We start from the raw sequence: 27,355 nt of genomic DNA on the forward strand, positions 1-27,355 counted from the left end.
CAGAGAGCCAGTTAATTTTTTATTAAATATACTCCTCTCTTGGCACAAATTTTAAAATATATATATAAACATTATATAACAGTGTCATCACTGCATTAAAATAGAACTCCAGACCCAAGGAAAGCAGTCAGGTTTGACACACATTAATAGGTGAGAACATCTTTACAAAAGGCATTTGTTCTCCGTGCATAGACAGTCAACAAGAGTCCCTGCATAACGTGGCATTAAAGGGTACAGGGTGGGTAGGAGGAACCAGACATTGCAATGAAAAAACCTTTTTATAAATCAAGTCTTTTCCATTTCTGGCTCCAAGCCATGGACTGAGCCCAAAACATACCACATTAGCCCTAGTATAAGAATTAAGTAACTACATTCAGGTATTTCCTCATAAATCATATGAGATGAGTAAAAGTTGCATCGAAAACAGTAGAGGCTGAGGGAACTGGGGTTATTTAGCCTGCGGAAGAGAAGAATGAGGGGGCATTTGATAGCTGATTTCAACTACCTGAAAGGGGGTGCCAAAGAGGATGGATCTAGACTGTTCTCAGTGGTAGCAGATAACAGAACAAGGAGTAATGGTCTCAAGTTGCAGTGGGGGAGGTTTAGTTTGGATATTAGGAAACACTTTTTTCACTAGGAGGGTGGTGAAACACTGGAATGCGTTACCTAGGGAGGTGGTGGAATCTCCTTCCTTATAAGTTTTTAAGGTCAGGCTTGACAAAGCCCTGGCTGGGATGATTTAACTGGGAATTGGTCCTGCTTTGAGCAGGGGGTTGGACTAGATGACCTCCTGAGGTTCCTTCCAACCCTGATATTCTAGGATTCTATGATCTCCAATATTTCGCTTCCCCTTTGCCACTAATGCTGTAGCCACTGATGCTGGATGCCAGAGACTTCTCAGATTGCATGGTAGCACCAAAGTCCATTTATCAAGCACTTGTTAAAAAAGTTTCTTCTGAAATGCACTGACTGCTTCTGTGTTAAAGCAACCACAGTGCAAGACCTGTAATGCTTAAGCACTGCCAGGCCCATGGAGGTCAGGTGGAGTTACAGATGTACCAGCATTTCCTCAGACCAGCTGCTGGACTGGGCTTCTAAAAAATATACCATGAAAGTTTCAGTGGATATTCCCACTCCACTGCCTGCCTCGCAGGGACCATCATCCCCGTGACTTCCACTGATGGTTGATTCTTACACGTGCCAAGGCTCCTCAACATTCCCCTTTCCCCGCCAAAGTCCTCTGCACGCACAGAGATCTGCCTTCCACCTTGGTTGCTGCTGGCCTGTCTTCCCATCCCAAGGCTGTATTGGCACTCTCAGGCCCTGCGGCCATGTGTTCCTGGAGAACAAGGAGAAGACTGCTTGGGGCATGTGTCCAGGGATCAGTGAGGGCTCCCAGCAGCAGCAAGGGGTCTGCACCAAATGGATAAGTTTTGTCTTGACCCTCTGCTGGAAAGCCTCCCCAGCTTCCCACACCAGTGCCCCTTACCTGGCCCTCAGAACTCCACCCAGGCAACGACCAGTTCACACAGCCAAAGAGCTAGGCACTGGGAGGAGATGCCATTTCACATCCAGTGGGAAAAGGGAAGGAATCACACCGGACAAACGATACTCGAGGACTTTCCAAAGGAACACACATCCCTGGTATCTAATCCTCGTTAGAAATGAAAGCTCTCACCCCTGCATTCGACAAGGAGGGTTCTGATGCTGGACTGTTCTGGGAACCCAACATCAATCTTGCACTTATGCCAGTTTAGCTATTCTCCATCAGACCTGCCTTCCCCGAATGGCCAGGGGTGGACCCAGGGCACTAGACCATGGTAGAGGGGAGCGGAAGAGAAGGAAATGCAAGTTAATAGTGTTTGGCTGCTAATTATCATAGTAAGACAGCTGACCATTTTAAGAGAGTCACATAATTTGGGATCAGATGGTCAACAATTCCAGAGAAATGGGAGGGGAAGAGAGAAGATTTACACGGGACTTGTCTCCTTTTTGGAGGGATACAGAACATACTCGTGGGAGATTCCTGAAGCAAACTGAAGGTCATTCCATTACACACAGTGGCACCGTCCCCTCCTACCCAGCATGCTAGAGGAGCTTCAGGGTCCCTCATTTCAGGCAGCAGATTTGGAACAAGTTTTAATTCATGCAATAAAGTAAAAGAATTAAGAGTTTTGGGTTTCCCCCTTGTACATCCCAACAGGGGGAAACCAGCTACTTCAAACGTACACAGCACACACACACACACACAGAGTTATTTTAAGAACTCTTTTGTTCAAGAAACCAAAGACAACTGCTAACATAATTAGACTGAAATCAGGTCTGCTTCTGGACTAAACAAACACAGTCAGTAAAAAGGTTTGTCCAAAAGAGATTTTTAAATTAGCTGCAGCGCTAACAAAAAACCCCCACCCATTCACCCCTCTGGGTCCAGCACTTCCACACCAGCACTTCCTTAGTCTCACGTCTCTCCTTGGAGTTTTTGGTACAGATACCCCAGGCTTCTAGACAGAAGAATCTCACCACCCTGGCACTGGTCTCACTCCTATCCAAGTGGGCACTCCCAGGAGTTATGTGACTGAAGGCTACAGCCCATCAGGACTTCTTGGTTCCAGTCTCTCTTCAGACCAGTGCTCATATTTAATACAATGGGTTGAGGGGGAAGACTATTGATGCAGGGAAGATGTCTCAGAAGGACTCATGCTCCCAACTCAGTTCCATCTCCGAGTCTGGGGCTTTCCCCGCAGATGCATCCCCTTTCGCCAGAGAGTCAGGGTCCTACAAGGAACCGAGCACGCTCCGCTGCTACTGACTGCAGAGGTGGGCTGAGGGGCTTCAGCACACAGGATCAGGCCCCTAAATGAGGGTCCACCTTCAAACGGCAGGTGCAACTCATTCGCTATCTGCAGAGCTGGGTGACCCCCTCTAGTGGTTACTTCACTGCCCACCAGGATGTGGTCTAACCCTGACCATAGTGCAGACAAGGGAAACCAGTCTCCTCTTGCGTGTACACAGCTCCCATGCACTCGATGATGCACCCACCACACAGGAAGCCTCCGCACATCAAGAGCCTGATAGCGATTAGACGTACCTTGGACAGTAACACACATGCCACTGGTATGGTATCTCCACTCAGGGAGTCACGCTGCCAGCTTGATACTCCCTCCCCTCCCCCCATCATATAATGGGGACAAAGAGAAGTAACCAGCTTTTCCACTGGGGAAAGGAAAGCGTCAGAGTTCTTGCAAAGGTGCGTGCCACCAATATAAAGAACTTCACGCACCGGATGCTGGCTGGACTCCCCTCCCACCAATGGCAAGGGCTGTTCTTTTAGGGCTCGTTTGTCTCATCTGTCACAAGCGTTTCCAGTTTCTTAAAAATCTTTTAAAAATTGAATTACGTTGTACTTCGACGATGTGACCAGAGACTTTGAGTTTACACTGGATATTCTCGTGAAGCAGGAAGCGTCAGACATCTCACAGAGGTCATGTCTTATCTGGGCACCGGCTGTTAGCACAATACTGACGCTCCTCTTTCTAGCAGAAGAACGCGCACACCAGTACTCCAGCATCTAGACTCTCTGGCCAATCCCACGAGAGGATTAAGAACCCAGGGCCAGAGTAGGTGCTTGTCATTAATCACTAGGAAAATATTTGGCATTAGAGGCAGGTTCTGCTCCAAAGAGTGAGTGAGTGCAAAGACTATTAAAAAAAAAAAAAAAAAAAAAGAGGGGTTTAATTTTACCAATTGCGATTCTCTTCATTCTGGCGAATGAACTCTTGATACAAGGTTTGAGCAACAATAATGAACATTTAGTGTCTGGAAGGGACAGATTTTAAATACAACCTAGTTACACACTCTGCTCCATTTCTGTTCCACACAAGCAGCAGTCCTGCCACATGGAAAGGTGTGTTTGAGGGGTATACTGCTTGGGAGGGGGGAGACATCGGGGTCATTAGAGATGGCTGGACAATTTCTTCCTCCTCTCTTGTGCTCCAAGTTTAAAATAAAGCCACTTGCCCTTCCAAGTCTCTCAGTGCTCTGTTCCCAAAATATTATCGGCGTTGAACTGTCACACTCAAAAGGTGCCTTACGGTTCATTTCACACTTGCAGCTGGGAAGGACTGGCACACCTGGCATGATTCCCAATGGGTGACAATTACATTACTCTTGGTAAACTGAGTTTATTTTCTATGAGCCAAGTTGGTCCAGTACAATTCTAGAATAAGCTAATGGAATCAAAGTTAATCAGCTGAGGTGACATGACCCACGGAGTGCATACACCGAGGGTGTTCCAAAGCAGGGCCGACAGCTTTAGACAAAGATGAGGTTGAACCCATTAAAAACAGCCACCTTGATAGGTTATTCATAGGTGTGCTGACACCCACCCCAGAGTTTATTCTCACATTGCAGTTTAAGCAGCAACCACAATAATGAAGGATATAATTCATTAAAAACTTTGAGTGTGTAACACTTCCCCTTCTTAATCTCCAGTCTTAATACTGCAATTTGCTAAATCCTTCCGAAAATGCTGTGTTTAAAAATACAACAACTCCGGATAGAGGGGTTTTTAAAGTAGTCTGAAAGCAACACTGTTTCGACTGAATCCAGGCAGTGCTGATGGCAGGCACAGGAATTCCAGATTGAAAGTTGATCTAACTCCAGAGTCTTTGCTAATTTTATAGAGGGACATTATAATGTTTTGTTCAACACAAAGTAAAACCAGAACAAACGATATCTGAAGGAAGGAACACTTCCACACTTCCAGCCAGAGCACACATCCAAATTCTGGAGTAAAAAATTATTTTTAAATAAAAAACTTAAATCCTGGATGTTCCATTTCAAAGGCTATTAACCCTCTCAACTCACATGTGAAGTTCATTGCAGACCGACTGAAATACTGCTTGCCAGGGTGCTTACCGATGTGTAGTTACTAAGAACTGCGTAGCTGGAACAGCTTTCACCTCCCGGATTTCCAGCTCCATCCAGGCAGACTGGCGTCCCCTCCACACCACCTCATCAACCCAATGAGCCCAGGAGAGAAGTCAGCAATAGCTTAGTGTGTATCGAAGAGTTAAACACAAGACGGAGGCAGCTACCCTAGAGAAGGCAGCTCTGCTGTCACCCAGAACCACAGGGAGAATTCCATTTGGTGAAGGTTAATTGCATGTCTGGGTTTGGGGATAACTGGGAGGCTCATTTAAAAAAAAACAAAAACAAGAAGTAAAATCTCAGCAGCAGGGGGTAGCACTAATAAAATGGGACAATGCTAGTGTTTGCTAGACACACACAGAGTACTTCTCCCCTGTAATACTTTGGAAATGAAGCCACTACCTTTCAATATTAGTGCTGATCTGTAATTTACGGAGAAGGATCTGGGTAAGGTCAAAGGTTGTGAAACTTATTCCCACTGCGATTGGACCTTTGACCCAGTTCATGCTGAGTCCTTTGTACAAGCCTCGGATTAGTCCCTCTTCTCTTATAATCTCTCGCATGGTGGGTAGGATGGAACCGTACACGTGTCCCATGACTCCGGCCGTCTGCATTCGCCGACGCACCACGTCCAGAGGGTAGGAGGCCGACTGGCCGATCAAGCCTGCGCAGGCGCCAAATGCGAGACGTTCCAGGGGGTATGGCTGGGCTCTCCCACTGTGATCTGGGAAAGAGGGAGGAAGAGGCAGTGTATAAATTGCTTCCTGGAGTAACTGCATAACTACAAAGTTACATGGTCTAATGGCCAATACAGCAGAGAGGGCGTCAGGAATCCTGGGTTCTCTTCCGCTAGCAGTGTGACCCTACGCAAGCCCTTGAGTGTCAGTTTATCCAGCTATAAAATGGGCACGATGTACCACATCCTGCTGCTTCCCAGTCCGACAGAGGTGAGGAGAGAGGAGACGTCCTTTGGTGCGGGATCGGGGAGGCAGCTTTAAACCTTTTATGACCAAGTGCTAAAGCTCTGAGAAGCGGTTCTGCTGCCAGCCTGAGCTGCCGTCACCAGGATGTCAGCATTCTGACGCAGGGTGTGCTTTACCTGCATGCAGTTTCTTCAGCGACTCGTAGGTGAAGAAGCTAAGCCCGGCGTATGGGATCACCCCAAGGATGGTGGGCGCAAAGCCCCTGTACAAGGTCTTCAGCCCCTCCTCCCGGGAGATTCGGATGAAGACATGGAGGATATTGCTGTACCTGTAGAAACACAGACCCCAGACATTACCAATGGCCTTTGTGTGCAGGCAGTAATGCTTCCAACCTGCCTCTCAGGGGGACCCACAGGTAACCTGCTTGCTCAGCTGGAGAAATCCACCAACATTTAGCTCTGAGCGTACGATGGGGAGCTCAGAAGGGACTTGATTAAGATGCAGTTTTACAATAAAGCTATTGGAAAGAGCTGGCTTTGTCATTTGTCCATGACCTGTTGACCTAGCAGAGGGCATCCGGTTGGGCCTCTCCTGAAGGAGCAGTGTCAAACTGGCCTCTTTGTCCCAAACCAGCACACAAGGTACCTCTCACTTGTGAGCTGATCACTATTTGAATACTGACCTTGTGGGGAAGTCTCTGGCCTGTGTTACGCAGGAGGTCAGAGTAGATGGCCTTGGAATCTATTAATCTCCTTCTGGAGAAGGAAGGTCACTGGCATGTGTCAGACTTGCCGATTCCCAAGGCTGAGTCACCAAACCCAGAGTTACACCAAAAGCTTAGAACAAGGCACGAGCCGGAAAGATGGATTAAAAATCATGTGACCTTCAAAACCATCCACCTCCACCCCGGATGCTTACACCCATTCCCATTAGCCACTTACATCTCCTTCGGCGTGACAGCCATTCGAGCTCGCACCAGGTCCAAAGGGTAGGTTAACATGGCAGCTGTTGTTCCTGCCAGCGAGCCAGCAACGAATCTGGGCAAAGGAGTCAACGTTCTAAAAACGAAAGGGAGACAAAACCAAACCGATCACACCTGCACAGAATAAGGATGGTACTTTTTCTTAGGCTTCCTCCCACAGCTACACTGAGCTGGCTTCCAGCAGCTACTTATACTGGGAGGGGGCAGAGGGGAGCTTGGTGCTGGTGACAGGCTGGGGGCTGCAGCAAGCCTGATTTGGGTCTTTCAGACACATCTGCACTACAGCATGGAGAGGGGAGTAAGAGGCCATGCACTAAAGTGCAGGGTGTTTGGTTTTCAGCGCTCTGGGGAGGCTGCGTCCCGTTGCTTCTCTTGGCAGTGCTAACCCCAAATGCTATCTGGGCCACTCCTTGCTCACCCCTCTAGAAGGCAGGATCTTATCAACCAGAGGGAATCGGCCTGGGACACAATGCAGACTCTAGGCAGCAGGGACACCCCGCATTGCTTAGCTCCTGCCCCACGGAGCTCTACACAGCTGCCCCCTATCCTGGGCTCTCCACCAGTACAGCGTTCAGCTGAGCAGCGATAGGTTCCCACAGCCTAGAGGCACCCGTCACCTACATAACAATCCTAATTCCCACAGGCCTCCAGTCCATACAACCCCTCTCACCCCAACAGTCAGACTCTGCTCCTACGACTAGGCTCAACAATGGCGGCATCTTACTTTCCATGAAAGCCGTAGTAGCTTCCCAGGAGTTGCTTGTACTCTTCGTGCGCACAGAACTGGATGGCAGCATATGGGATCACCCGGACCATCGTGGCCGAGTTCCCACGCCACAGGCTCAAGAAGCCGTCATTGAGGTAGGTGCGATAGATCAGCCTATAGGCTTCCTGCATGCAACAGAAAATGAAAACGGGGTCGAAGGTGAGAGGAGACGACGCTTCCCACTCTTCACCTAGGATGGAGCCAGAACGTCTCCAGCGGGAGGAAGCAAGTCCCAGCAAGACGGCTTCCCTTGGGCCCCCAACCACAATGAGGTGGGAAGACAGTCGCTATTTACATTCCCTCCTTTGGGCTGTGCCCCGAATACACAGAACAAGAGCATCAGCATCTCTCAGATAGGAAAAGCATCTTTTAAAAGAGAATTGGACACAAGCAAAGCTGGAAAGAGCCAAAGGGCTCAGAGCGGTTTAAAGACGACATGCCTTTTAGTTTCCTCTTCCAGGGCTGGAGTGATGTCTGCACAGACCACTTTTCAACCCAAATCAATAGACTCATTACAACGCAGAAGGTTTGGGGGATTATAAATATTAGCATGTGCTATCTGTAGCATCAACCTAGCACATACATCATAAAGCACTCTACAAACCACAAGGAGGGATGTCCACCCAAACTCAACTGTGCAATAATCTTTTAAAGAATCCCACTGCTGGCTGAGTGATAACATTGGGTGGGGGAAGATGCAATACCGCATTATGCCCAGCAAGATGGAGCCCAGGGTGCCACCAAATGAAGAACTGATTGTCTGCGGTACAGCAGCACCCCTAGGCCCAGAACAAGTCTACGACGGCCACTGTGCGAGGTGCTGCGCAAAGGTATGATGGAGACAGCCTTGCCCCAAGGAGCACGATCAGTTACACTGTTACAAATCTTTTCCTCTGTGCTACTTTGCTATAAACACTGCTAATAAAATTCAAGCCAGACAGTTAAATACAACAGAGCACTTTTATTGCTATTCCTGCCATTAATCAAACCCTTTACATCAACAGGAGACAGACATCACCTCACCTTGGCAGAAAATCTGTTTGCAGACACTAAAAAAAAAAGAAAAGAGAAGAACATTAGTGTGAGGACTTGCTGCACATTTAACTAGACAGAGTCCGACGGCCATGCAATTTAGCGAGTAAAATCTATGGGGATGAACTTGGACACCACAGAAGCTGCAAGCTGTTATCAAGCCTTTTCTAGTTCTTAAGTCATGAATTGCATAAAGGAGCAAGATAGTGAAAACTTGTTCACATGTGACTGTTGCATGGCCTTGAGAGGATTACAAATCTGTCAGGAATTAGAAAGCAACCGCAGAAGGTGCTGGATTGCTAAAGAAACAAGGTTTTGTTGTTTGTCTTCTTGTAGCCCGGCTTCACACCTGCAATAGGAGTGTTATTAGAACAGAGCATTTAAACACCCTGTAATTTCATCACCAAATACCTTGCATGTCACAGTTAAAGGAAAGCTGTCAAAACTTTGAACAGATGCAAGAAAAGAAATTACACCCAATCTTGCAATGAGCTCCAGGCAGGTATCCTCCCTCCTGCATGGAGTCCCGTTGAAGTCCTGCCCTGTGCAGGATGGTGGCCTCCGGTTGTAATTTGTGCGTGGAAGGGATCTATTAAAATATGCTCGACTCTTCACCTGAGAGATTGGCTTATGGGCCACAGGATCTGTGAGCAGCCGCACAGTAACTAGCAGGCGCCGTACGCTTGCTGAGGAAGAAAGCTTCATCTGCTGAGGGCTGTCTGGAAACTGTTTATTGCAAATGTCCACTGCACTGGAACCAGCTCTTCTGCCCTCCCAGCAGCAGGCCGCCACACACTTACTAATTTACAAGGGAACTTTTGTAGCCCAAATGGCCCAAGGCTGCTTCCAGCTGCCTGAATAGGAAAGCCACTGCCAGCTAAAACCCCCAGACAGTGAGAAAGATAAGGAAACTCTGCTGGATGCCAAGAGATCAGCCAGAAGTGGTGGTTTCTAATTAGATCGTTCACCTCCTCTGCAGAGAGTTTAACTAGACAGAGAACTTGGCTATTTATAAAACATAGGCCTGTACAAGTTAATGGTGATTTGTACAAACAGCTGCTAATTCACCCCTATTCTCCAGCTCCCATTACACCCTTCAGCTCTCAGTTTGGATCTCTTATGGAAAGTCTTAAACAGGGGAAGTGAAGGGCTCATTCCAGTGAGGTAGACAGTGAGGTGCTATGCTACACACAACCCTGTCAATGCCTCTAGAGTCACCCTAGCTATCGAAGCTCTCAGATCTCTCCCCCACCCACCCACATTAGCTCTGCTGATGCACTTCTGTCCTGTCCTGCAGCCCCCTGCTATTCCAGAATGGGGCCTCTGCTAAGCCGATATTGATGATCAAGTCAAATCGCCTCAAAATGAATCACATCTAAGGGATTAGATTAAATCGAACTCATTTAATCGGAGATGCAAACCAGATTTAAATCCTTGGCCTCTCCAAAAGTCTACTACGTTAGGCTACTGTGCACTCACGCACGCACACTTACTTGTAATATTTAATATTCCTGGGTCGTTCTTGCACTGAAACGGATTTATCAGCCTATAGCTGCAATCTGACAGATGATAAAAATGCTCCCCGTTCTGATCAAATGCATGAGGATGGTCTAGTCAAAGCAGCTGAACTTGGGTTTTCAGTTACGCATATTTAGCATATGGGATATGAAAAGGGATTTGTAGTATAAAGCCAGATATTTTGGACTCTACTTCATTGACTCTTGAAGCAGTCTGTAGAATTGATTTAACTTACAACCAGAATATTTTAACTTAATAATTAACAATGTAAGTTTGAGTAAATATGTTCTACTTACCCATCCTTTAACAGGAAACCCCTGGTGTTTATTTACTTCCGTCTAATTTTCACCATGTCCCCATTCCCTCCTTCCCCTATTCCCTGAGGTTAAGCAGCCCAATAGCATCTTTGTACTTTTCAATGTATATCTCCAAACTGAACCGTCTCACGAAGAGCAGACGTGAAACCCAAACCACTACGCCAAGCCTTCAAAATGGTATTACCCTCCCCCCCCTTCAGTTTTAACTGCAACACCTTACAATACATGGCTGCTATATGTTTCGAGAACCTCCCTCACGCCCACAGACGATAAGAGCATGCAAGACCCACACTCACAAGCTGCGCTCATCTTCCACTAAGAAACAGTGGGCTCAGTCCTACACCATGGAAGTAAGTGGCAATATCCCTATGACATGTGGGCATAATCCTAACAGATTTGTGGCCGACTGTCACCTTTCGGGATCAGAACCTATATCCCAAGCAGGAAACAAAGGTCCCACGCTCCTGTCAAAGCCACACAGGGTTTTCTGCAGGTTTAGGAAGAGCAAAACGTCAGAGCACAGACCAGCTGTACTGCTGACAGAGGAGAACAGGCACTCTGTTCTTTTAGAAGCTGTCTGCTTTCTCAAGGGCTCACAGCATTCACCTTGAAATATGATTTTCGTCCTATCTAGCGGGGCTACTGCTGTTTTTGCAACAGCGCCAGCCAATGCACCAGACATCAGGGAGTTGATCACTTTCCTTTTATCCGGGCTCCCCTAGGAAAAAAAACAAAAAACAAAACACATTACATTGCTCAATGAAGGGACAGAGTTGGGTGACTGGGATGCAAACAAACTTTCCTGTACATAGCATCTAAGCATATGCCTGCACAGCAGCGGTCTGGGCACTGAGATTGGGGAACCAGAGTTAGTTACACTGGGTGAAACTGTCCCTGCTGCTAAGCAACACGCGAGTTATACCTGTAGAGCTGTATCCATGCTGGAGCAGTACTAACCCAGGTTAGCCCCAGAACATCCTAGCGCCTATCTCAAGGTTCTTAGTGCTGCACTAAGAATTGTTTCCTAGTGCATTATGGGAGAATTTGTCTGTCCTTCCTAACCCCTGGAGGGCTATGGGCCTGGATTCAAAGCACTTATAAACCCAGGGAAAAGCTGTGTGCGGGTGGACAGTTTATGGCTAAAGCCCAGGCACAATGCAGACATTCATACAGCTGTCTCAGGGCTCTTGGGAGTACATTTGCTTAAACAGTATTTCAACATGTGGGAAACAGCAACTGGCAGTTCTTTACTGCTCAGTTTCTTTCATGAAGCCTTTTATTCACAGGGACTTAGGACAAATGGAAACCAGCGTCAGGGCTTCGGAAACTCAAATACCACCCCCAAAATGCCAGATACTCCAAAGCAGAAATTCAGCTCTGAGCTGGACCCTGAAGAACAAAGATTAAAACTAGCCTACCAGAGTACAAAGTTCCAAAGTCAATGACCTCTTACCCAGAAGGTGGCCTATCCCTTCCCTGCTAAGATTACAGTGAAAAGCACTGCCCCCTCTTGATTTAAGTTAAGTACTGAAAGCAAGTTTCTGGTTTTATTTTAAACCTGCACTTCCAGGGACACCACGACCTTATTTCAAACTGGCCCCAACACCATAGAAGCATAAGGCAAGACAAGTTTCTCCTGCGAGATAACTGCAAAGGAAATAGCTTGGTTTCTTATATGCCTGTCATGTTTCAGATTTAGAGTGCAGTTTGCTTTTCATAATACATGCGCAGAAAGCAAGCCAGAGTGTTAAATCTGACACACTGAAGGCAACAAACTGTCAGGAAAGCACAGATTAGTCTTGCCCATGTTAGCTTTTAAAGACACGTTTTATGTTTGCATGGCATGTATTATATGTTAAGTGCTCTTTTTTCTCAGATGGATTTGCCCAATTATGACTGTACCCCTTGGTAATGTTGTCTCTGTTCCCCTCGACCAAAGATCTTTAAAAAGCTATGTTATCAAAAATTCTGCTCAATTGTAGTCACCTTCTGACCTCTGCCTGCCCAACCCTAGACGCAGGCAAGAGGTGGGCTCATCTTCAGCCCAAGTTCTGGACAAATAAAGTAAGGGGGAAAACAAGCCGTAATTACTTCTGTAATTACTTCTTTATTCGAGGCCTGTATCAGCCACACGCAGCCCTTGCTAACGTTTGCGGAGTTCTTTAAAACAAACAAACAATCTGCCATGAGACTTCTGCAAGGGGTCAGCCCAGTATCAAAGGCAGCAACACATGCTGCCATAGGTAGGACTCCCAGGTGGTGCCTCAGCGCCCAGAGGGCTGGGAGCTGACAGTGCCCCACTCTGGCTCCCTCCCCCACTCTCCTCCACCCACAGCAATCTTAAAGTGACTCCAGACTGAACTACATCCCAGCAGGAGAATGAGTTGAGCTGGCTTACCCTAAGCCTTTGGAGGGGATGAGGAACAGAGTGAGCAGCCGGGGAAAAAAAACATTCCCAACCCCATTTAAATAATTCAGCATAGCGCCGAGTTGTATGGAAGAGTATCAGGAGAATCTTGCTGGAAAATTCAGGAAGCGTTTCCAACTTTAGCCTGCTAGAGTCCCAGATAAGCAAGAGTTGGAGTTGGCAAAATTGTGTGGCTTGTTCTGTTGATTCTCACTAACTCTGACCTACACAGGGACTAATCCAGGAAGGTTGGGAGCAAGCAGCTTCTCCGTGCACTGGCTAGTTCTCAAAGCGTCACTTTTGTTCCTTTTTGCCAGTTCCTTAGAACTGCATTTAAAAAGTCTGCTTCAGACACTCTTGCTTCCCAATCATTTTTCTGATGCCAGCCAGGGACAAACTCATACATACCAGAGTTTTCTCCTCTCTTCCCCAGATTATTAATGTAATGAAGGAAAGAGAGGTTCTCGTGAATTTCACTTTGCCCCCTAGGCACACCAGGCTTAGCAGAACACTACATTTGTAAAAAGGACATTGGGAACAGATGGTTTGACCTTTCCATGAAATTTAAAATCCACTGATTCCATTTATATTATTTCCTATTCAGTACTTTAAATACTTTTCCTATTTTTACAACAGCAGCTTCATCACTACTGATACAACACAGCAAACACGCTGACTTAAGGCAGAAAGAGGAGATGTTGGTTATTAGAGCAAAGGCAGGAAACCAAGACTTGTGGCTTCTATTTCCAGATCTGCAACCAAATGCACAACCTGGGACATGGAACGAGTTCTCTGCAACTCAGTGGGATACCCATCTACCTCCCAAAGGGTAGGCAGGAGACCAGAGGCATTTCACTGATGTTTGTAAAGTGCTTTGAAATCTTCAATGAAAGCCACTGTTGTACAGCATAATACTTGTAAGCACTGCAGCCGTTTCAGGGCTCCCCATATCAGAGGTCATTTATTTTTCCTTTATGGAATAGCAGCCAGCCAAAGCAAATCTCCCCTCCTCCCCCTGCAAATCCATCACACACACCCCTCTAGAACTGCCCGCTCTTACCTCAGATAGAACATGGGTTGGTACAATTGGCTCCACGCCATTCTGTTTTAAACCCACTTGACCTTCCTTCACACCATTACCCATACCAGTCGTGCTTACTAGGCAGAAGATTTGTGGCTCCTACATTTTGATAAAAAAAAACAAAAAAACAAAGCAGTGGTTACATGAGAGTAGAAATGAACATTTAGGGATTGTTAGCAGCTTACACTGGAGTACACAACATGATCTGCAGTAGAGGCCACCTCCAACTGGTAAACCCCCGTCTTAAACCACCCACTTTAAAAGTATCCCAAAAAGGTTTCCAGCACAGTTTATCCTCCACAAACCAGCCAACTTCTGCTTAGCAGCTGATTTCTAATGTTCCCTTAAGTGTGTGGTTTTCCTGTAGTTAAATACTGGGCTGTTATCACTCTGTTTCCCCTGTAAGGCTAGAAAATATGAATTTCACTTTTGGAATCTGATTTATTATTTCCTGGGCCTTCACTGATGTGTGTTGGACCTTCAGAGACCTCCAATCTTTGGAGCCATTGACAGTGTAACAGATCCATGCTCCAGTCTATTTGACTTCAGTGGAAATACATAATAATTGCATCTTTATTCCTTAATATTTTAATAGGAGGGAAAGTAGTAATCGTCATTATGCTTGCTAATATTACATATTAAGATTCCAACTGGTACTGAAGGTTCTAAAGGACAAATTTCCAGAATCGGCACCACAGCACTTCAACTGTTCTAAGAACCAAGATAGAGAGACAAAAAGGGTTCAAAAGGAGATTTTTAGATTTATTCCCTGTATTTATTTTTGTCTTTGTTACCATCCGGCAAGTGTGTCATTGACATCCTCCTATTAATTTTTGATGTTCTACTTCTTCCCACAAAGGATTTCAGTTGTAAATTATATTACTCTTGCTAGGGAATCTTTAAAATTGTCTATTGCTGCTCTCCTCCAGAACATATTTCTTCTCTGTCCACTTCTAACATCCCAGCTCTTGATGACAAGATCAAAACATGCATAATTTCCAGGAGCTAAGAATCAGATACTAAAACTGTTTTACTCCATCATTTGCAGTGAAGCATCCAAGTTGCCAATCATTCAGAGCTTCTAGATCACATTGGACAAGGCGCATTGAAATTTAAGACCTATGCATGGAAAATGGAAACAAAATTGTCACAGCAATAACTTCAGGAAGTCTGGCTTGAGCAGCCAGGTGCTATTTTAGGAAAGTGATAGATCCAATGCATCATCACATCTTCCATAGAGACTATTCTGACAATGCCAATGATTTAAGTGCATAAATATAAATACGTAAGTGTCTCCAGACTTTCGTTTATTCACACTAGTTTCAAGCATGTGTGCACTGCAGCTCATTTAACATAGGTTTTTCTCACTTTGATATATGCTCTCCAACTACTCTCATCAAGGGAAGGGTTGCCCAAACCTTTGCTACAGAAGCACATGGATACCACAGATAAAGACCTGAAATACGAAACAAATTGTCATTTCAATTCCTAAACTTCTATCAGTGTCTTGGCTCTTGTACTTTGAGTTTATATTTTCTCTACAATGAAAAAAAAGAGACTCAAGGATACATTTAAAAATTCTCAGCAAGCAGCTTTTATCTGAGGCAGCAAGTTGCATTAGACCTCTTTACGAGTGGGTCAGAGCTTTCCTAGAGGCATTCCTGCTCCAACATGATGAGCCTCAAGTGGTCCCATTTGGTTAGTCTCCACTGTAGAGGGGTCCCAGTCCCAGCTCTGACACACTCACTGTGCCCCCTTAGGCAAATCATTTCACCTTTGCCCTTGTTCTATACACAGGGAAGGTGAGGCCCACCAGCGGCCCATCTGAGAGAGGTGTTGCAAGGCGCTCTCAATTAGACTGAAATAGGGTGGTTTTTTGGTTTATTTTGTTTTTTGTTTTGTTTTTTTTAAATGAAAGGCACCGAACAAGCATTCTTATTGTGCTATTTTAATCACATCACAGCCATAAAACACTCCCAAAAATCCCTTGGTCACTGCAGCAACACCAATGTAAAGTGAGACACAGACAAAGCTCCTCTGTAATCATGCATGACCAATGTGTTAGTCAGAAAGCTATGCATGACCCATGCGCTCACTTCACAGCAAGAGAAACAGCCCTAAGTATCTTCAGCACCAGACACTACCTGTTTGATAGAGCCACAGCCCATGGAAGCACAGCGATTTGGAAAGCTTGCGATCATATTCCCTTAGGGTTCAGTCTGGGCAAATGCAAGCTGGCTGTACTTTACACAGCATGTGTGTGTGTGTTATTTATATTGCAGTAGCACATAGGGGCCCCAAACAAGGACCAGGGCCCCCACTGTGCTAGGGGCTACACAGATTTGTAATGAGAAGACATTCCTTGGCCAGGAGAATTTATAATCTGAAAGCAAAGCTTTTGGCCAAGGTGGGCTTCAAGACTGACTAAATTTAGCGAGTAACACACACACACACACACACCCCGTAACAAGATTCTAGCCGGCCTGCAGGAGAGTGTAAAAAGAGATCATGACATCAACCAATTTAAAATCCGGTGAAATCCACTCTCATTTTTCAAGGAGCAGAAGAGGAGAAATTTCTCTATGGTCTAGCCAGATGGAAGGTGTAATTTAACTTATTAGGATTCTGCATCATTAGTCAGCAATCAAATGCACAATATATTTTCACCTCAAAAGAAGTTGGCTCTTAGTCACATTTATCTACATGCGTTACAGACAAATGTGTCATCTGGCTATTTTATAAGCCACATATCTAGATTCTTTCTAGGCATCCTAAACGTATTTTAGTAATTGTGGAAATATGGGGGGAGGGATAGCTCAGTGGTTTGAGCATTGGCCTGCTAAACCCAGGGTTATGAGTTCAATCCTTGAGGGGGCCATTTAGGGATCTGGGGCAAAAATTGGGGATTGGTCCTGCTTTGAGCAGGGGGTTGGACTAGTTGACCTCCTGAGGTCCCTTCCAACCCTGATATTCTATGATTCTATGATTTATGTGAGCTAAAATGAACTGCCTGCCCCATGTCGATTACTGAATACACAGTACAGTCTACATATGTTAAAAAATTAAGCAGCACTGTTTGACTCACCTCTTTAGCTTTGCTCATTGAGTATTTGAGCACACTGCAGCCTCCAGAGTAATTAAACTGTAAAATTAACCCTTCAACAGGTCAGGTGTTCTGCTTTCTTAGAGGCTAGTTTTGGTAGCTCTCCCTGATTAAAGGAAGAGCAAAACAGAGTCAAGTTCTTCAAATAATGCAGACAACTCACTTGGAGAGATGTTGCACAAGGAAGAATTTAGTTCATTGCCCGGACCGAACCCTAAGGGAACATGATCACAAGCTTTCTAAATCGCTGTGCTTTCATGGGCTGTGGCATGAACCCTAAGGCATCAACAGCTCTTTCATTTAAAGAATTGATTTTTTTTTTTTAAATATTTCAAACTTATAGCACAACTCATCACATAAAGATGAATTCACCAAGATACCCTGCAAGTTGCAATAATAGACGACAGGAAGGGTTAAGCCAGAGTTCTCTGGATATGGAGACAAAGTAACAGAGTTACATTGCAGGTTACTATGCGTTTCCCTTTAAACTGACTTCTCAATTAAACCTACTTACAAATAGTTTGACTTGATATAATCTGATCTACAGTACACGAAATCCTTAGCTTGTCACCCAGCTACATCCTTTCCTGGGGCAGCCAGCATGACAGGTACAGCGGGCAGAAAACAGCAACTAGAACAAGTTCTCTCTTGGCCCCCTGGCAAGAGCTAATCCTGCATTGATCACGAAGACACTCACATTGCATGGATGTTTATTCACCACTTCACTAATGCGGCACACAGATTTTGCAGTGCCCAGCTGCTCTTAAGCACTCTGACACCCTGGCAATCATAAAAGCAGACCTAGCCATTCCAGTTTACACATTTACTACTGTGGTCAGAATATAGCAGAAGACCAGGCATCCGGCACACACAAACTGGCTTGCAGCCTGTCATTGCCAAAAAGACATTTGCCCTAAAAATACCCACTGGAATTTAGATCTATTGCAGGACACTAAAATTTCTAGTAGAATGTCAATTACTCCAGTGTGAATGGCCAAGATATTACAAAGCAAACGTTCAGCAGTGTCAGCTAGTTGCATGTCAGCTATGGTTATTTTCTAAGAAACATTTGCTTTCAGCTTGGAGAATGCCAGTGGTGACTATGGAAATGGTTTAGAACACTGGACACGGCGTTCTGACTGACAGGTAGTGGCCTAACCACAGGGCTCTGGCCGACAGAGGCATACGTCCCATCTCCATGGGCATACGTCCCATTTCACAACAGCAGCAGGACAAGCAGTGCACTTCAAATTAGTTGCATTTTTCCAGCAGATGCAGTTAAGAGTTACTGTGGCTTTGTGCCACAAGAAATATGCTATAAACACCCAGAAATACAGTTGTGATTGATCCAAGAGAAGCAGGTCTGAGGGTGAACAGGTACAAGGCATGCAGAGGCCTGGAAGGCATTTCCTTCTCTAATTAAAGCTCAGAGGCAGATGGCCAGTGACAAAGGAAGCTTGGAACAAAATTGCTGCTTGTTTTTCAACACAAATTTACAGCATAAAATGGAGTCTAATAATTAACACCTACCACATGCCATTCATCCCCAAGGATTGCAAAGTACTTTATAAATGTATATACACAGACACAGATTACCTTTACCCACTACCGAGATACAGGTACCACAGCACAGACCAACATATTTCATATTGGCTCCGTATTAGCTTCTATCAAGAAATTGTAAATATTGCATTCAGCTGAAGCTGCAGAGGAATTTAGAAGGCAGGAGGTAATTGCCAATGTTAGATCGGCATATGCGCAATGTGCCCAGCCATTTGATGGTGTCATCACAGCCAGGCAGAGCAATAGTAGCCTGCCGTCGGAATAAGTCCATGGGGCACTCGCCAAGGATATGAGACAGTCTGAAGTTGACCACAGCTGCGTTGTGGGTCATTAGAAAAACCCCATTGAAAGAGGCTGGCCACACAACTGCCCTGTCCTGTTCGAAATTGGGTCAAAGTTGACCACCAGTGCCTTGGCAGACCAAAACGTGGTGGACAGATGGTTGGGTCTGTGATGAGAGAGCGATTAATGACGGTGGTCACTGATCACTCGTTGCACCAAGCAGATTCCACCGTCATGTCGTGTGGTGGCACAAGTGACCATAAAGGATATCTATAAGACAGGTGAGCTGGCGGGTGGTTGAAGAGATCTGCGTACAAAGGCAGATCACTGTTCTCATGGATCTTGGCCAGCAGCATAACAGAGGCCTTCTCATGGTGAATATGGGGCAATGCTAAGTATCAGTAGCCATGGCAATGGAGTTGCCCATAAAGTCCTGGTTAACAATACACATGGCTTTGTTGAGCTCTACATCGACCAGATGAGTGACACCAGACAGGAGAACAGTACTCTGCTGTTGAACGGCAAAGGGCAAGGACTGATGTTCTAAGCGTCCAGGTGCTCACACCCTAGATTGAGCCAGTCAATTTTCTGAGCAGGTCGTTCCAAGGGCTGACCTTGGCTGCCGTCTTCCTCAAGTGGTTGCAGTACATTAATGACCTATCCAACATCACACCAAAGTAAACTGGGTTTGGATTATGCTGCAGGTGTTGGCAGTTGAGGAAAACGTTTAACTCGTGGCTTGCGCTTGCATTATGCAGATTAAATATACTAGAAACCATGTGGGAAAATCTCAGCTGCAGGTGCCATCGACTACAATGGTCTGCCATGAGCTATTTTGCCTACTAACACCTGTTTTTACTAGAAGTATCATGTTCGCATCTCCTTTTCTCCCATTGCTTTGCACTAGTTTTTCAGACTAAGCTTCTCAAGGAGGGAACCACATCCCCTTATATGAGGGTACAGCACCGAACACAACAGGACTCTGTTCCTGATTATGGCCTCTAGGCACTACCATAATATAAACACTGTCTGAAGTAGGAATTCACACCAGGGTGGAATTTCAATTTGATGCAAGGAAAGTTACATACATAGCTCCCACCGCTACAGGGCCATACAAGCTCCATTCAGAAGTGTTGGTCTCACTCATTGACCAATACCTACTTAGTTCCTACTTGTTCAATTTGTTCATCATCTCACTAATGATCATTCCTCCCCATTTTAGTTTATGGGAGATCACTTTGCAAAAGAGTTTTCACACATTTTCCCAGACAAAGTGAACACTTAACTGAAGTTATTCAACATCAGTCAGGAAAAAGAAAAGGAGTACTTGTGGCACCTTAGAGACTAATAAATAAAAAATAAATTTTTGTTAGTCTCTAAGGTGCCACAAGTACGCCTTTTCTTTTTGCGGATACAGACTAACACGGCTGCTACTCTGAAACCTGTCAACATCAGTCAGGAAAGTCAATTGATTAGGTTTGCCTCAGTTGTTAAACTGAGCGATTGAGCTTGACGGAAAAAGAGGTGTGGTAATAGCTGAAACTCCAGAGGCTGAGGGCTTGTCTACACTGGCACTTTACAGCGCTGCAACTTTCTTGCTCGGGGGTGTGAAAAAACACCCCCTGAGCACAGCAAGTTGCAGCGCTGTAAAGCACCAATGTAAACAGTGCCCCAGCGCTGGGAGCTACACCCCTTGTGGAGTTGCGTTTTTTAGTGTTGCCAGTGTAGACTAGCCCTAATTCTTCCTTCAGATGAAAGCCACATTGCTTTTCACATTTGTCAAGCCAGTTCTGAAAAAGCTCACTCCATAGACTTGGATTGGAGAATCAGTCCAAACACAGATTTATGTACAAACTTGACCCTGGTGCATAAGGCCTGAAAAGTTCATGGAATGTAGCAGTTTGCACCCATGTTTTTTAGCACAATGCACACTTCAGTGATTCATTAATGAATCACTGAACGGACCTTTCGTTACCAGAAACGTATCTTCAAGTTCAACATGTTTTCCCAGTTCTAAAGTACAGGCAAATACTGCTTGTTTTCCCCTACTCCCGAAGAGACAATACTATTCCAACCAGCACAATAACATGTAAGAAAGGAGATAAAAATTCCTTACATGGTTTTAGACTATCTAGCTTGAACTGAAAGTCACTGGCCACTGGGGAACGCTTATTTAAAAAGCCCAGTAATTAAGCCAACTGCGCTAGTCAGTGCTGTCAGGCCCTACGGTTTGAACTGAGCTCAGAATGCCTGTTCCACAAAATGGAAAAACTTGGCAACTTCAGAGACCACAACTGATTCTCTAAAGTGCAGCTGGGAACTCCTCCACAATACCTTCTATAGCCAAAGACTGGAGATTAGTTCTTTGCTGCAAGACAAATAAGCAACCCTGTTGAACTGGGAGGGGGAGAAATTAATTCATTAGGGAAGTCTGAGGAGCCAGACTATCAAGGTGAGGGAGTACACTGTCTCTGACAACTATCCTCACAGCAAAAAGAGAGGAAAAAAAGCAGTCTCCCAGAAGCCTGCAACACTCTGGTCAGGCAAATTCAACCTACCCACTATTGATTTTCCAGCCAATCAACCTCAGTCCTGACTTACAACACCCCTGCCACCAGGGGCACTGGAACAGGGGGGATCTGGGGGCCACAGCCCCATCACTTTTTACTGACTGTAAGGGTCAGCGACGGGAGGGGGCAAAAAGGAGCGAGGGGCAGGGTCTTGGAGGGAAGGGACAACGTGGGGGCAGGGCCACAGTGTCAATTCCCCCCCAGTTGGGGAGAACTTCCGTCGCCCTGCCTGCCACCCTAGTGCAGGGTATTTCCTTTGCAGAAGGGACTGGATGTTCAAAAATGTACAGAGACAAGAACACTGTTGAGGAAATTTATCACAGGTGACACGAGGCAGATATGACGCAGAGCTGCCAACAGATGTAATGCCAGGGTCATTCACTCAACATACCCTGAATCATTACCACAAAACAAATGAGGCTTTACAACTTCAGAGGCACGCATGGTGCTTTGCAGCATAAGTCAACAAACCCCTGGCCCTGCAGAGCTTACATGCAATACAAGGAGGCAAAAGCTAAAAGACATTGGGGGAGAAGGGGAAAGTCACTTGATCAGTTTGTTTCACATTTATCTTGTCAGCATCACATATCTGTTAGTGAATTAAGCATGAAGCCAGGTACGAGCAGAGGATGGGAATGGAGGCAGCAGAAAGCTAGCCTGGAGAGAGGAGTTTTGGGGAGGAGATGGAGGCTGTTGGCCCATGGGATGCAGCTCCAGAGACAGAAAGGGAAAGAGGCGGAGGGTTTGTTAGAGTGAGCAGTGATGGCACAGAGGGAAAACACAGGCCGGCAAAATGTTACAAGAGTGACACATGGTTAATAGGCATGGTATCGTCCTCACAGCTGTCTGTACACAAAAATTCTGCCTACACTTGCTTTTTACCTGGTCCATCACTAGGGTTCCTACAGTAAATATAAATAATACTTGGTGTTCTAGGCTTAGATCAATTCCAATTAAAATGGCTTAGAACGTGGCTGCATGGCTTTTGGGAGAAAAATTTGACAGGGGGGATGATGCGGGCAGCCATTGTGGACTGACTGGAGGCAGGAGTCAACATTTCGATAGTGACTGAGAGATGACAGGTAGCTTGGGGACAGGCTCTGAAGGGCTTTGAAAGCGAAGACAAGCAGCTTATGGTTTGAACCAACAGAGAAGGGGGAGCCAAGGAAGGGGTGCAAAGAGAGGGGTGACATGGTCAAGGCAACAGGCTGGGAGAATAATCTTGGCAGCAGCATTCTGATCAATGTAGCACTAATCAAGCTGTGAGATGCTGAGAATCTGAATGAGAACTTTCCCTGAGTGGATGGAAAGGAAAGGTCGTATCTTAAAGGTATTATGCAGAAAGAATCTACAAGGTTTAGACAGAGAGTCTGGAGATGAGGGACTAGACAAGCAGATCCCACAATAGCTAGAAGCAAAGTGTTTCCCCTTTCCTTCCTGTTACTGACTGGAATACAAGCATTGCTAGTCCGAATACTTGCAATCTTCATCCGGAGCTATTTCAGTACAACAGCTTTGATCATTATAGCCTCTACCTTAAAACCCAGATTTTATTTAAGAGGGTCAGAGCTCAAGATGATAAAACATTAACTCAGTCTTACTTCATTAAACCAGAACTGAAGCGGATGTGCCTTAACAGAAACATTATTTTTCTTATTTCTCAATAGTGATGCTCTTTCATGTTGCATATATGGTCTGAACTTCAGCTGGAAGTATCCAATTATTTCAGTTCATTTTAACCATGCTATGGCACATCTTATATTAAGTTGCTACCGTGAACTTAAGCATCCGTCCTGCCTAACCAAAGCACTTTGTACAACGCTGTTAAGATACACCCAACTTGGTAGGCCCAAAATTTGACATAATGGCACATATTTTGACTGCCATGCATGACAACAAGGTCCAGTGGATTAAGAGCAGATCTGGGAGCAAGGAACTCCAGAAGTCTAAAGTAAATCAGCCTGGGTTTTGGGGTTAAACAACTTACTCAAAGTTGCACAAACTGTGCTTCTGCTCATCCCCTCTGCAAAGCGGGGAAAATACCTTCCCTTCCCTGCAGAATTGCAACAATTAATATTTCTACAGCAATTTGAAGAAGGACAGCACTAACTACATCAGCATTAATGCATTAGTGCCAGTTTTACATGAGAAAGAGATATACATCTCAAGGGTTGGTGGGTTGGGTATATTTAGCAGCAGAATTGCCAAGGAAAAGGTGACTGGTTCCTGTACCTTTTCTAATACTAAATTTGTTTGGCCTAGTATGTACTAAGCCCATGGTAATCTGCTTCAAGAGGTAACAATACACTCATTTCAAATCAGCACTGGCCACCTGGCGTTGTATTGTCCTTAACCCTTAAGGTCCGCATGCCAGGTACAGTACATCTATGAAACACCTTGCCTCCAGGTGGCCCTGGCCCTGCCTAAGTCAGTACATTGCAGCAGCTGTTCACAATGGCTGTACAAAGATACTACCGTGGCAGAGGCTGTGAAACTGGCCTGGAGCCAGCAAGACCTCAAAGCTGGTGCTCTCTCTGCCCCAAGGACCCAGTCATTCTGTATGCAGAGTTCCTGCTGAAGTAAAGGGGAATACTGAGGGAGATCTAATTGAGAGAGACTGCAAGACAATAAGACCAAAATCTGAAGGGTGGGGGGGGTTCAGTGTGAATGGCTGATTTCCAGAAAAATGTCAAGCACCCACAATTCCAGCTGAAGTCAATGAGATGTGCAGATACGCTGTGCCTCCGACAATCCAGCTCTGGTGTTTCAAACCAGGCAACTAAATTCAGTGGCCACTTTGTTAAACATAGAAAATAGGCCAACATTTTCTGATCGGGTCATTTTTAACTGCATTCACTTTTAGATCATGGGTGAGTCATACCAGCCCTCTAGAAACCCTTACAATACAGACTCTCTTCTCTCCATTATTTTGTCACACTCACTGACTATAGATACCTCCGGTTCCCCTCATCACTTCAGCCATTTAAAAAAAATAAATAATAAAGCATGTTTCCAAAACATTCCAAATTGCCCGTGGGGTGTTTGTGTGGTTGGTAAAACAACCTCCAGAAAAAGCCTTACATATTAAGAGGCTGTGAAGCACAAGGATGCAACCTTATCTTCCAAGTGAGGATGAACTTCAACCCACATTTTTTAGCTAGCTGACTAGCATATTCCTGTGCAACTGCATTCATTAACTTCACTGCCATCTTTAAACCCTCAGCGCTACCCAAGAGAGCAATTGTATAGTGCAGAAGCTTGACATTTTATAATATAATAGCAGTAATTAGTACACCTTTAGTGTAGTACCTGGCATATTCAGCAGAACTATAAAATGGCACTGATTAACTTACATGACCCTTTCCAACATATTCTGCTTTTTGTTGTTGTTTTTTTGTTCCACCTTTAAGACTAGTTTGAGCATGTTTTCCCACTTCCATGTTTGGAGGCAGAGCCAGGGCAGTGGCTAAACTGGAGTGGGATAAGGGAGGAGAGATTCAGAGTGCTCAGTACTCCATGTGTTACTTTCTAGCCCTCCTGTATCTATCCCTGAGCAACAACATCCAGCCCCATATTCTTCCCACAGTTATTTCAGCTTACAAAAATGCACTTATCTAGTGGTCTGGAAACACATATCTGAAGGAATATTTGGCTCGAACAGAGCCTTGAGATGATCATATTTAAGGAACAAACACCTGATGCAGAAGATTTCTGTATCATATGTATTGTATTTTCAGATTTGGTTCTAAAGTGTTAAACGTGATATTCACAGGGAAACTGTGCCCCTTGAACACATATTGTTTGTGCAGAAACTTGATGGTGGCAAGAACAGGAATAGCAAGTAGGCCTTTTACCATCAGAAGATCATGGGGGAAGGGAAGAGAAAACGGAATTATATCAAGTCAATATTAAGAGGAGATATTTGCTCAATATCTCCTCTGAATACACTGCATCTGAGAAGTCCACTAAGAAATTATTCCTAGTTGTTGGTCAACTGACCAGCACAGTAACTCAGCTTTACCCTTCGACTGATCTTTACCTATTCATGGTAAATAGGCCCAATGCCCTGTGATGGGATGTTAGATGGGGTGGGATCTGAGTTACTACAGAGAATTCTTTCCTGGGTATCTGGCTGGTGAGTCTTGCCCACATGCTCAGGGTTCAGCTGATCGCCATATTTGGAGTCAGGAAGGAATTTTCCTCCAGGGCAGATTGGAAGAGGCTCTGGGGGTTTTTCACCTTCCTCTGCAGCATGGGGCACGGGTCACTTGCTGGAGGATTGTCTGCACCTTGAAGTCTTTAAACCATGATTTGAGGACTTCAATAGCTCAAACATAGGTGAGAGGTTTATTGCAGGAGTGGGTGGGTGAGATTTGGTGGCCTGCATTGTGCAGGAGGTCAGACTAGATGATCATAATGGTCCCTTCTGACCTTAATATCTATGAAATCTATGATTGCCAAATTTGACAGGAAGTTGAAAAATACTATGCAGCTTATCACCTGATCATTGACCCAAAGACAAAAGGAGAGGGAAGAGAGGGTGGTTGGGAAACATTGCAAAGTATCCCCCAAATGCACACTAAGATGCTTTTCCACCACCAGAAAGACACCATCAAACAGATCAGAGCTTGCATGCTCCAGGCTGACAGAGCCAGTGACCAGATCCCTCTAACCCACAAGCCAGCGCTGTCCACTAACATGGGGCACCAATGAAGAGGGTCAAAGGAATATTTACACAATATCACAGAGCTAATTCAGGGGGGCCTTGTCCCACAATGAGGGGGGCAAAGGGGTGCACCAGGAAGACCCCTAACCCACACTTCAGGGTCCCATGTAACTCAGGAATGGAAGGGAGAAGGTTTCAGGTTTTCCCCTGACAGCAGAGCGCTGGGACAGGGTGCAACTACCCCACCCACGGAGAAGGGGCTTCCCATGACGGTATCAAATCCTTGTGGGTGCTGCTCCCCCTCTCAGCCCTTAGCATCCTCTGGGAGGGGACCTGAGCCGAGAGCAGAGGCACCAGCGCCCCGGGGAACGAGGGGGCCGTCCAGGCAGGGACCTAGGTGACAGCTGGGGCTGCTGGGCCAGTGAGGAGGATGCCCCACAGCAGGCTGCCGGCCGCCCCCCAAGCTGGTCAGGGGCTCTGAGCCCCACAGGGCGCTGCGGGGGGGGGGGAACTAGACCATCCCCCCCGTTCCCCAGAGGGGATGTGGTTACACCTGTGCCCCGGGGCAATTCCTCGCCCAGCTCCTCTGCAGTTGCGGGAGGTTACCCCTGGGGGGTCCTCCCCTCCAGCAACAGGGGGCAGCCAGCACCTCCCCAATACGATACTGAGGGGGATGACCCCCCCAATTCAGGGCTGGGGGGCGACCAGGAGGACCCCCCCATTCGGGGCAGCCAGGGGGACCCCCCCATTCGGGGCAGCCAGGGGGCGGGGCAGCCAGGGGGACCCCCCCATTAGGGGCTGAGGGGCGGGGCAGCCAGGGGGACCCCCCCATTCGGTGCAGCCAGGGGGCGGGGCAGCCAGGGGGACCCCCCCATTAGGGGCTGAGGGGCGGGGCAGCCAGGGGGACCCCCCCATTCGGTGCAGCCAGGGGGCGGGGCAGCCAGGGGGACCCCCCCCATTCGGGCTGGGCGCGCCCCTCCCCCCGCGGAGGGCTCCCACTCACCGGCTCGGCCCCGCGCTGCCCCGCTGGGTCCCCGCGCTGCTGCTGCTGCCGCCGCGGCCTCTTGGGTCCCCCGCGCTGCCGTAGGCGCTGGGCGGGGCTCCACTCCCAACCGGCCAATCAGTGCTGAGGGGGGCGGCATTCTGCCCGGTGAGTGGCAGCAGCCCCAAACACCGACAGCTTCGTCAGCCAATCAGCGAGGGGAAGGGGGAG

General features: G+C 46.3%; 1 protein-coding gene across 1 annotated transcript; it reads right to left on the reverse strand.

The window, feature by feature from the left end:
* Window positions 1-27,231, reverse strand: SLC25A42 (solute carrier family 25 member 42). The gene is made up of 8 exons (XM_048830908.2): window positions 27,146-27,231; window positions 13,938-14,057; window positions 11,077-11,188; window positions 8,627-8,652; window positions 7,562-7,728; window positions 6,797-6,913; window positions 6,032-6,183; window positions 1-5,656 (listed from the first exon to the last, which is right to left on the reverse strand). Exons 2-8 carry the CDS (start codon window positions 14,019-14,021, stop codon window positions 5,331-5,333), a joined length of 984 nt encoding a protein of 327 aa, XP_048686865.1. The 5' UTR covers window positions 14,022-14,057; window positions 27,146-27,231; the 3' UTR covers window positions 1-5,330.
* Window positions 27,232-27,355: the final 124 nt, after the last annotated feature.

This window comes from Caretta caretta, chromosome 25 (genome assembly GCF_965140235.1).
Source record: "Caretta caretta isolate rCarCar2 chromosome 25, rCarCar1.hap1, whole genome shotgun sequence".
Lineage (NCBI taxonomy): Eukaryota > Metazoa > Chordata > Testudines > Cheloniidae > Caretta > Caretta caretta.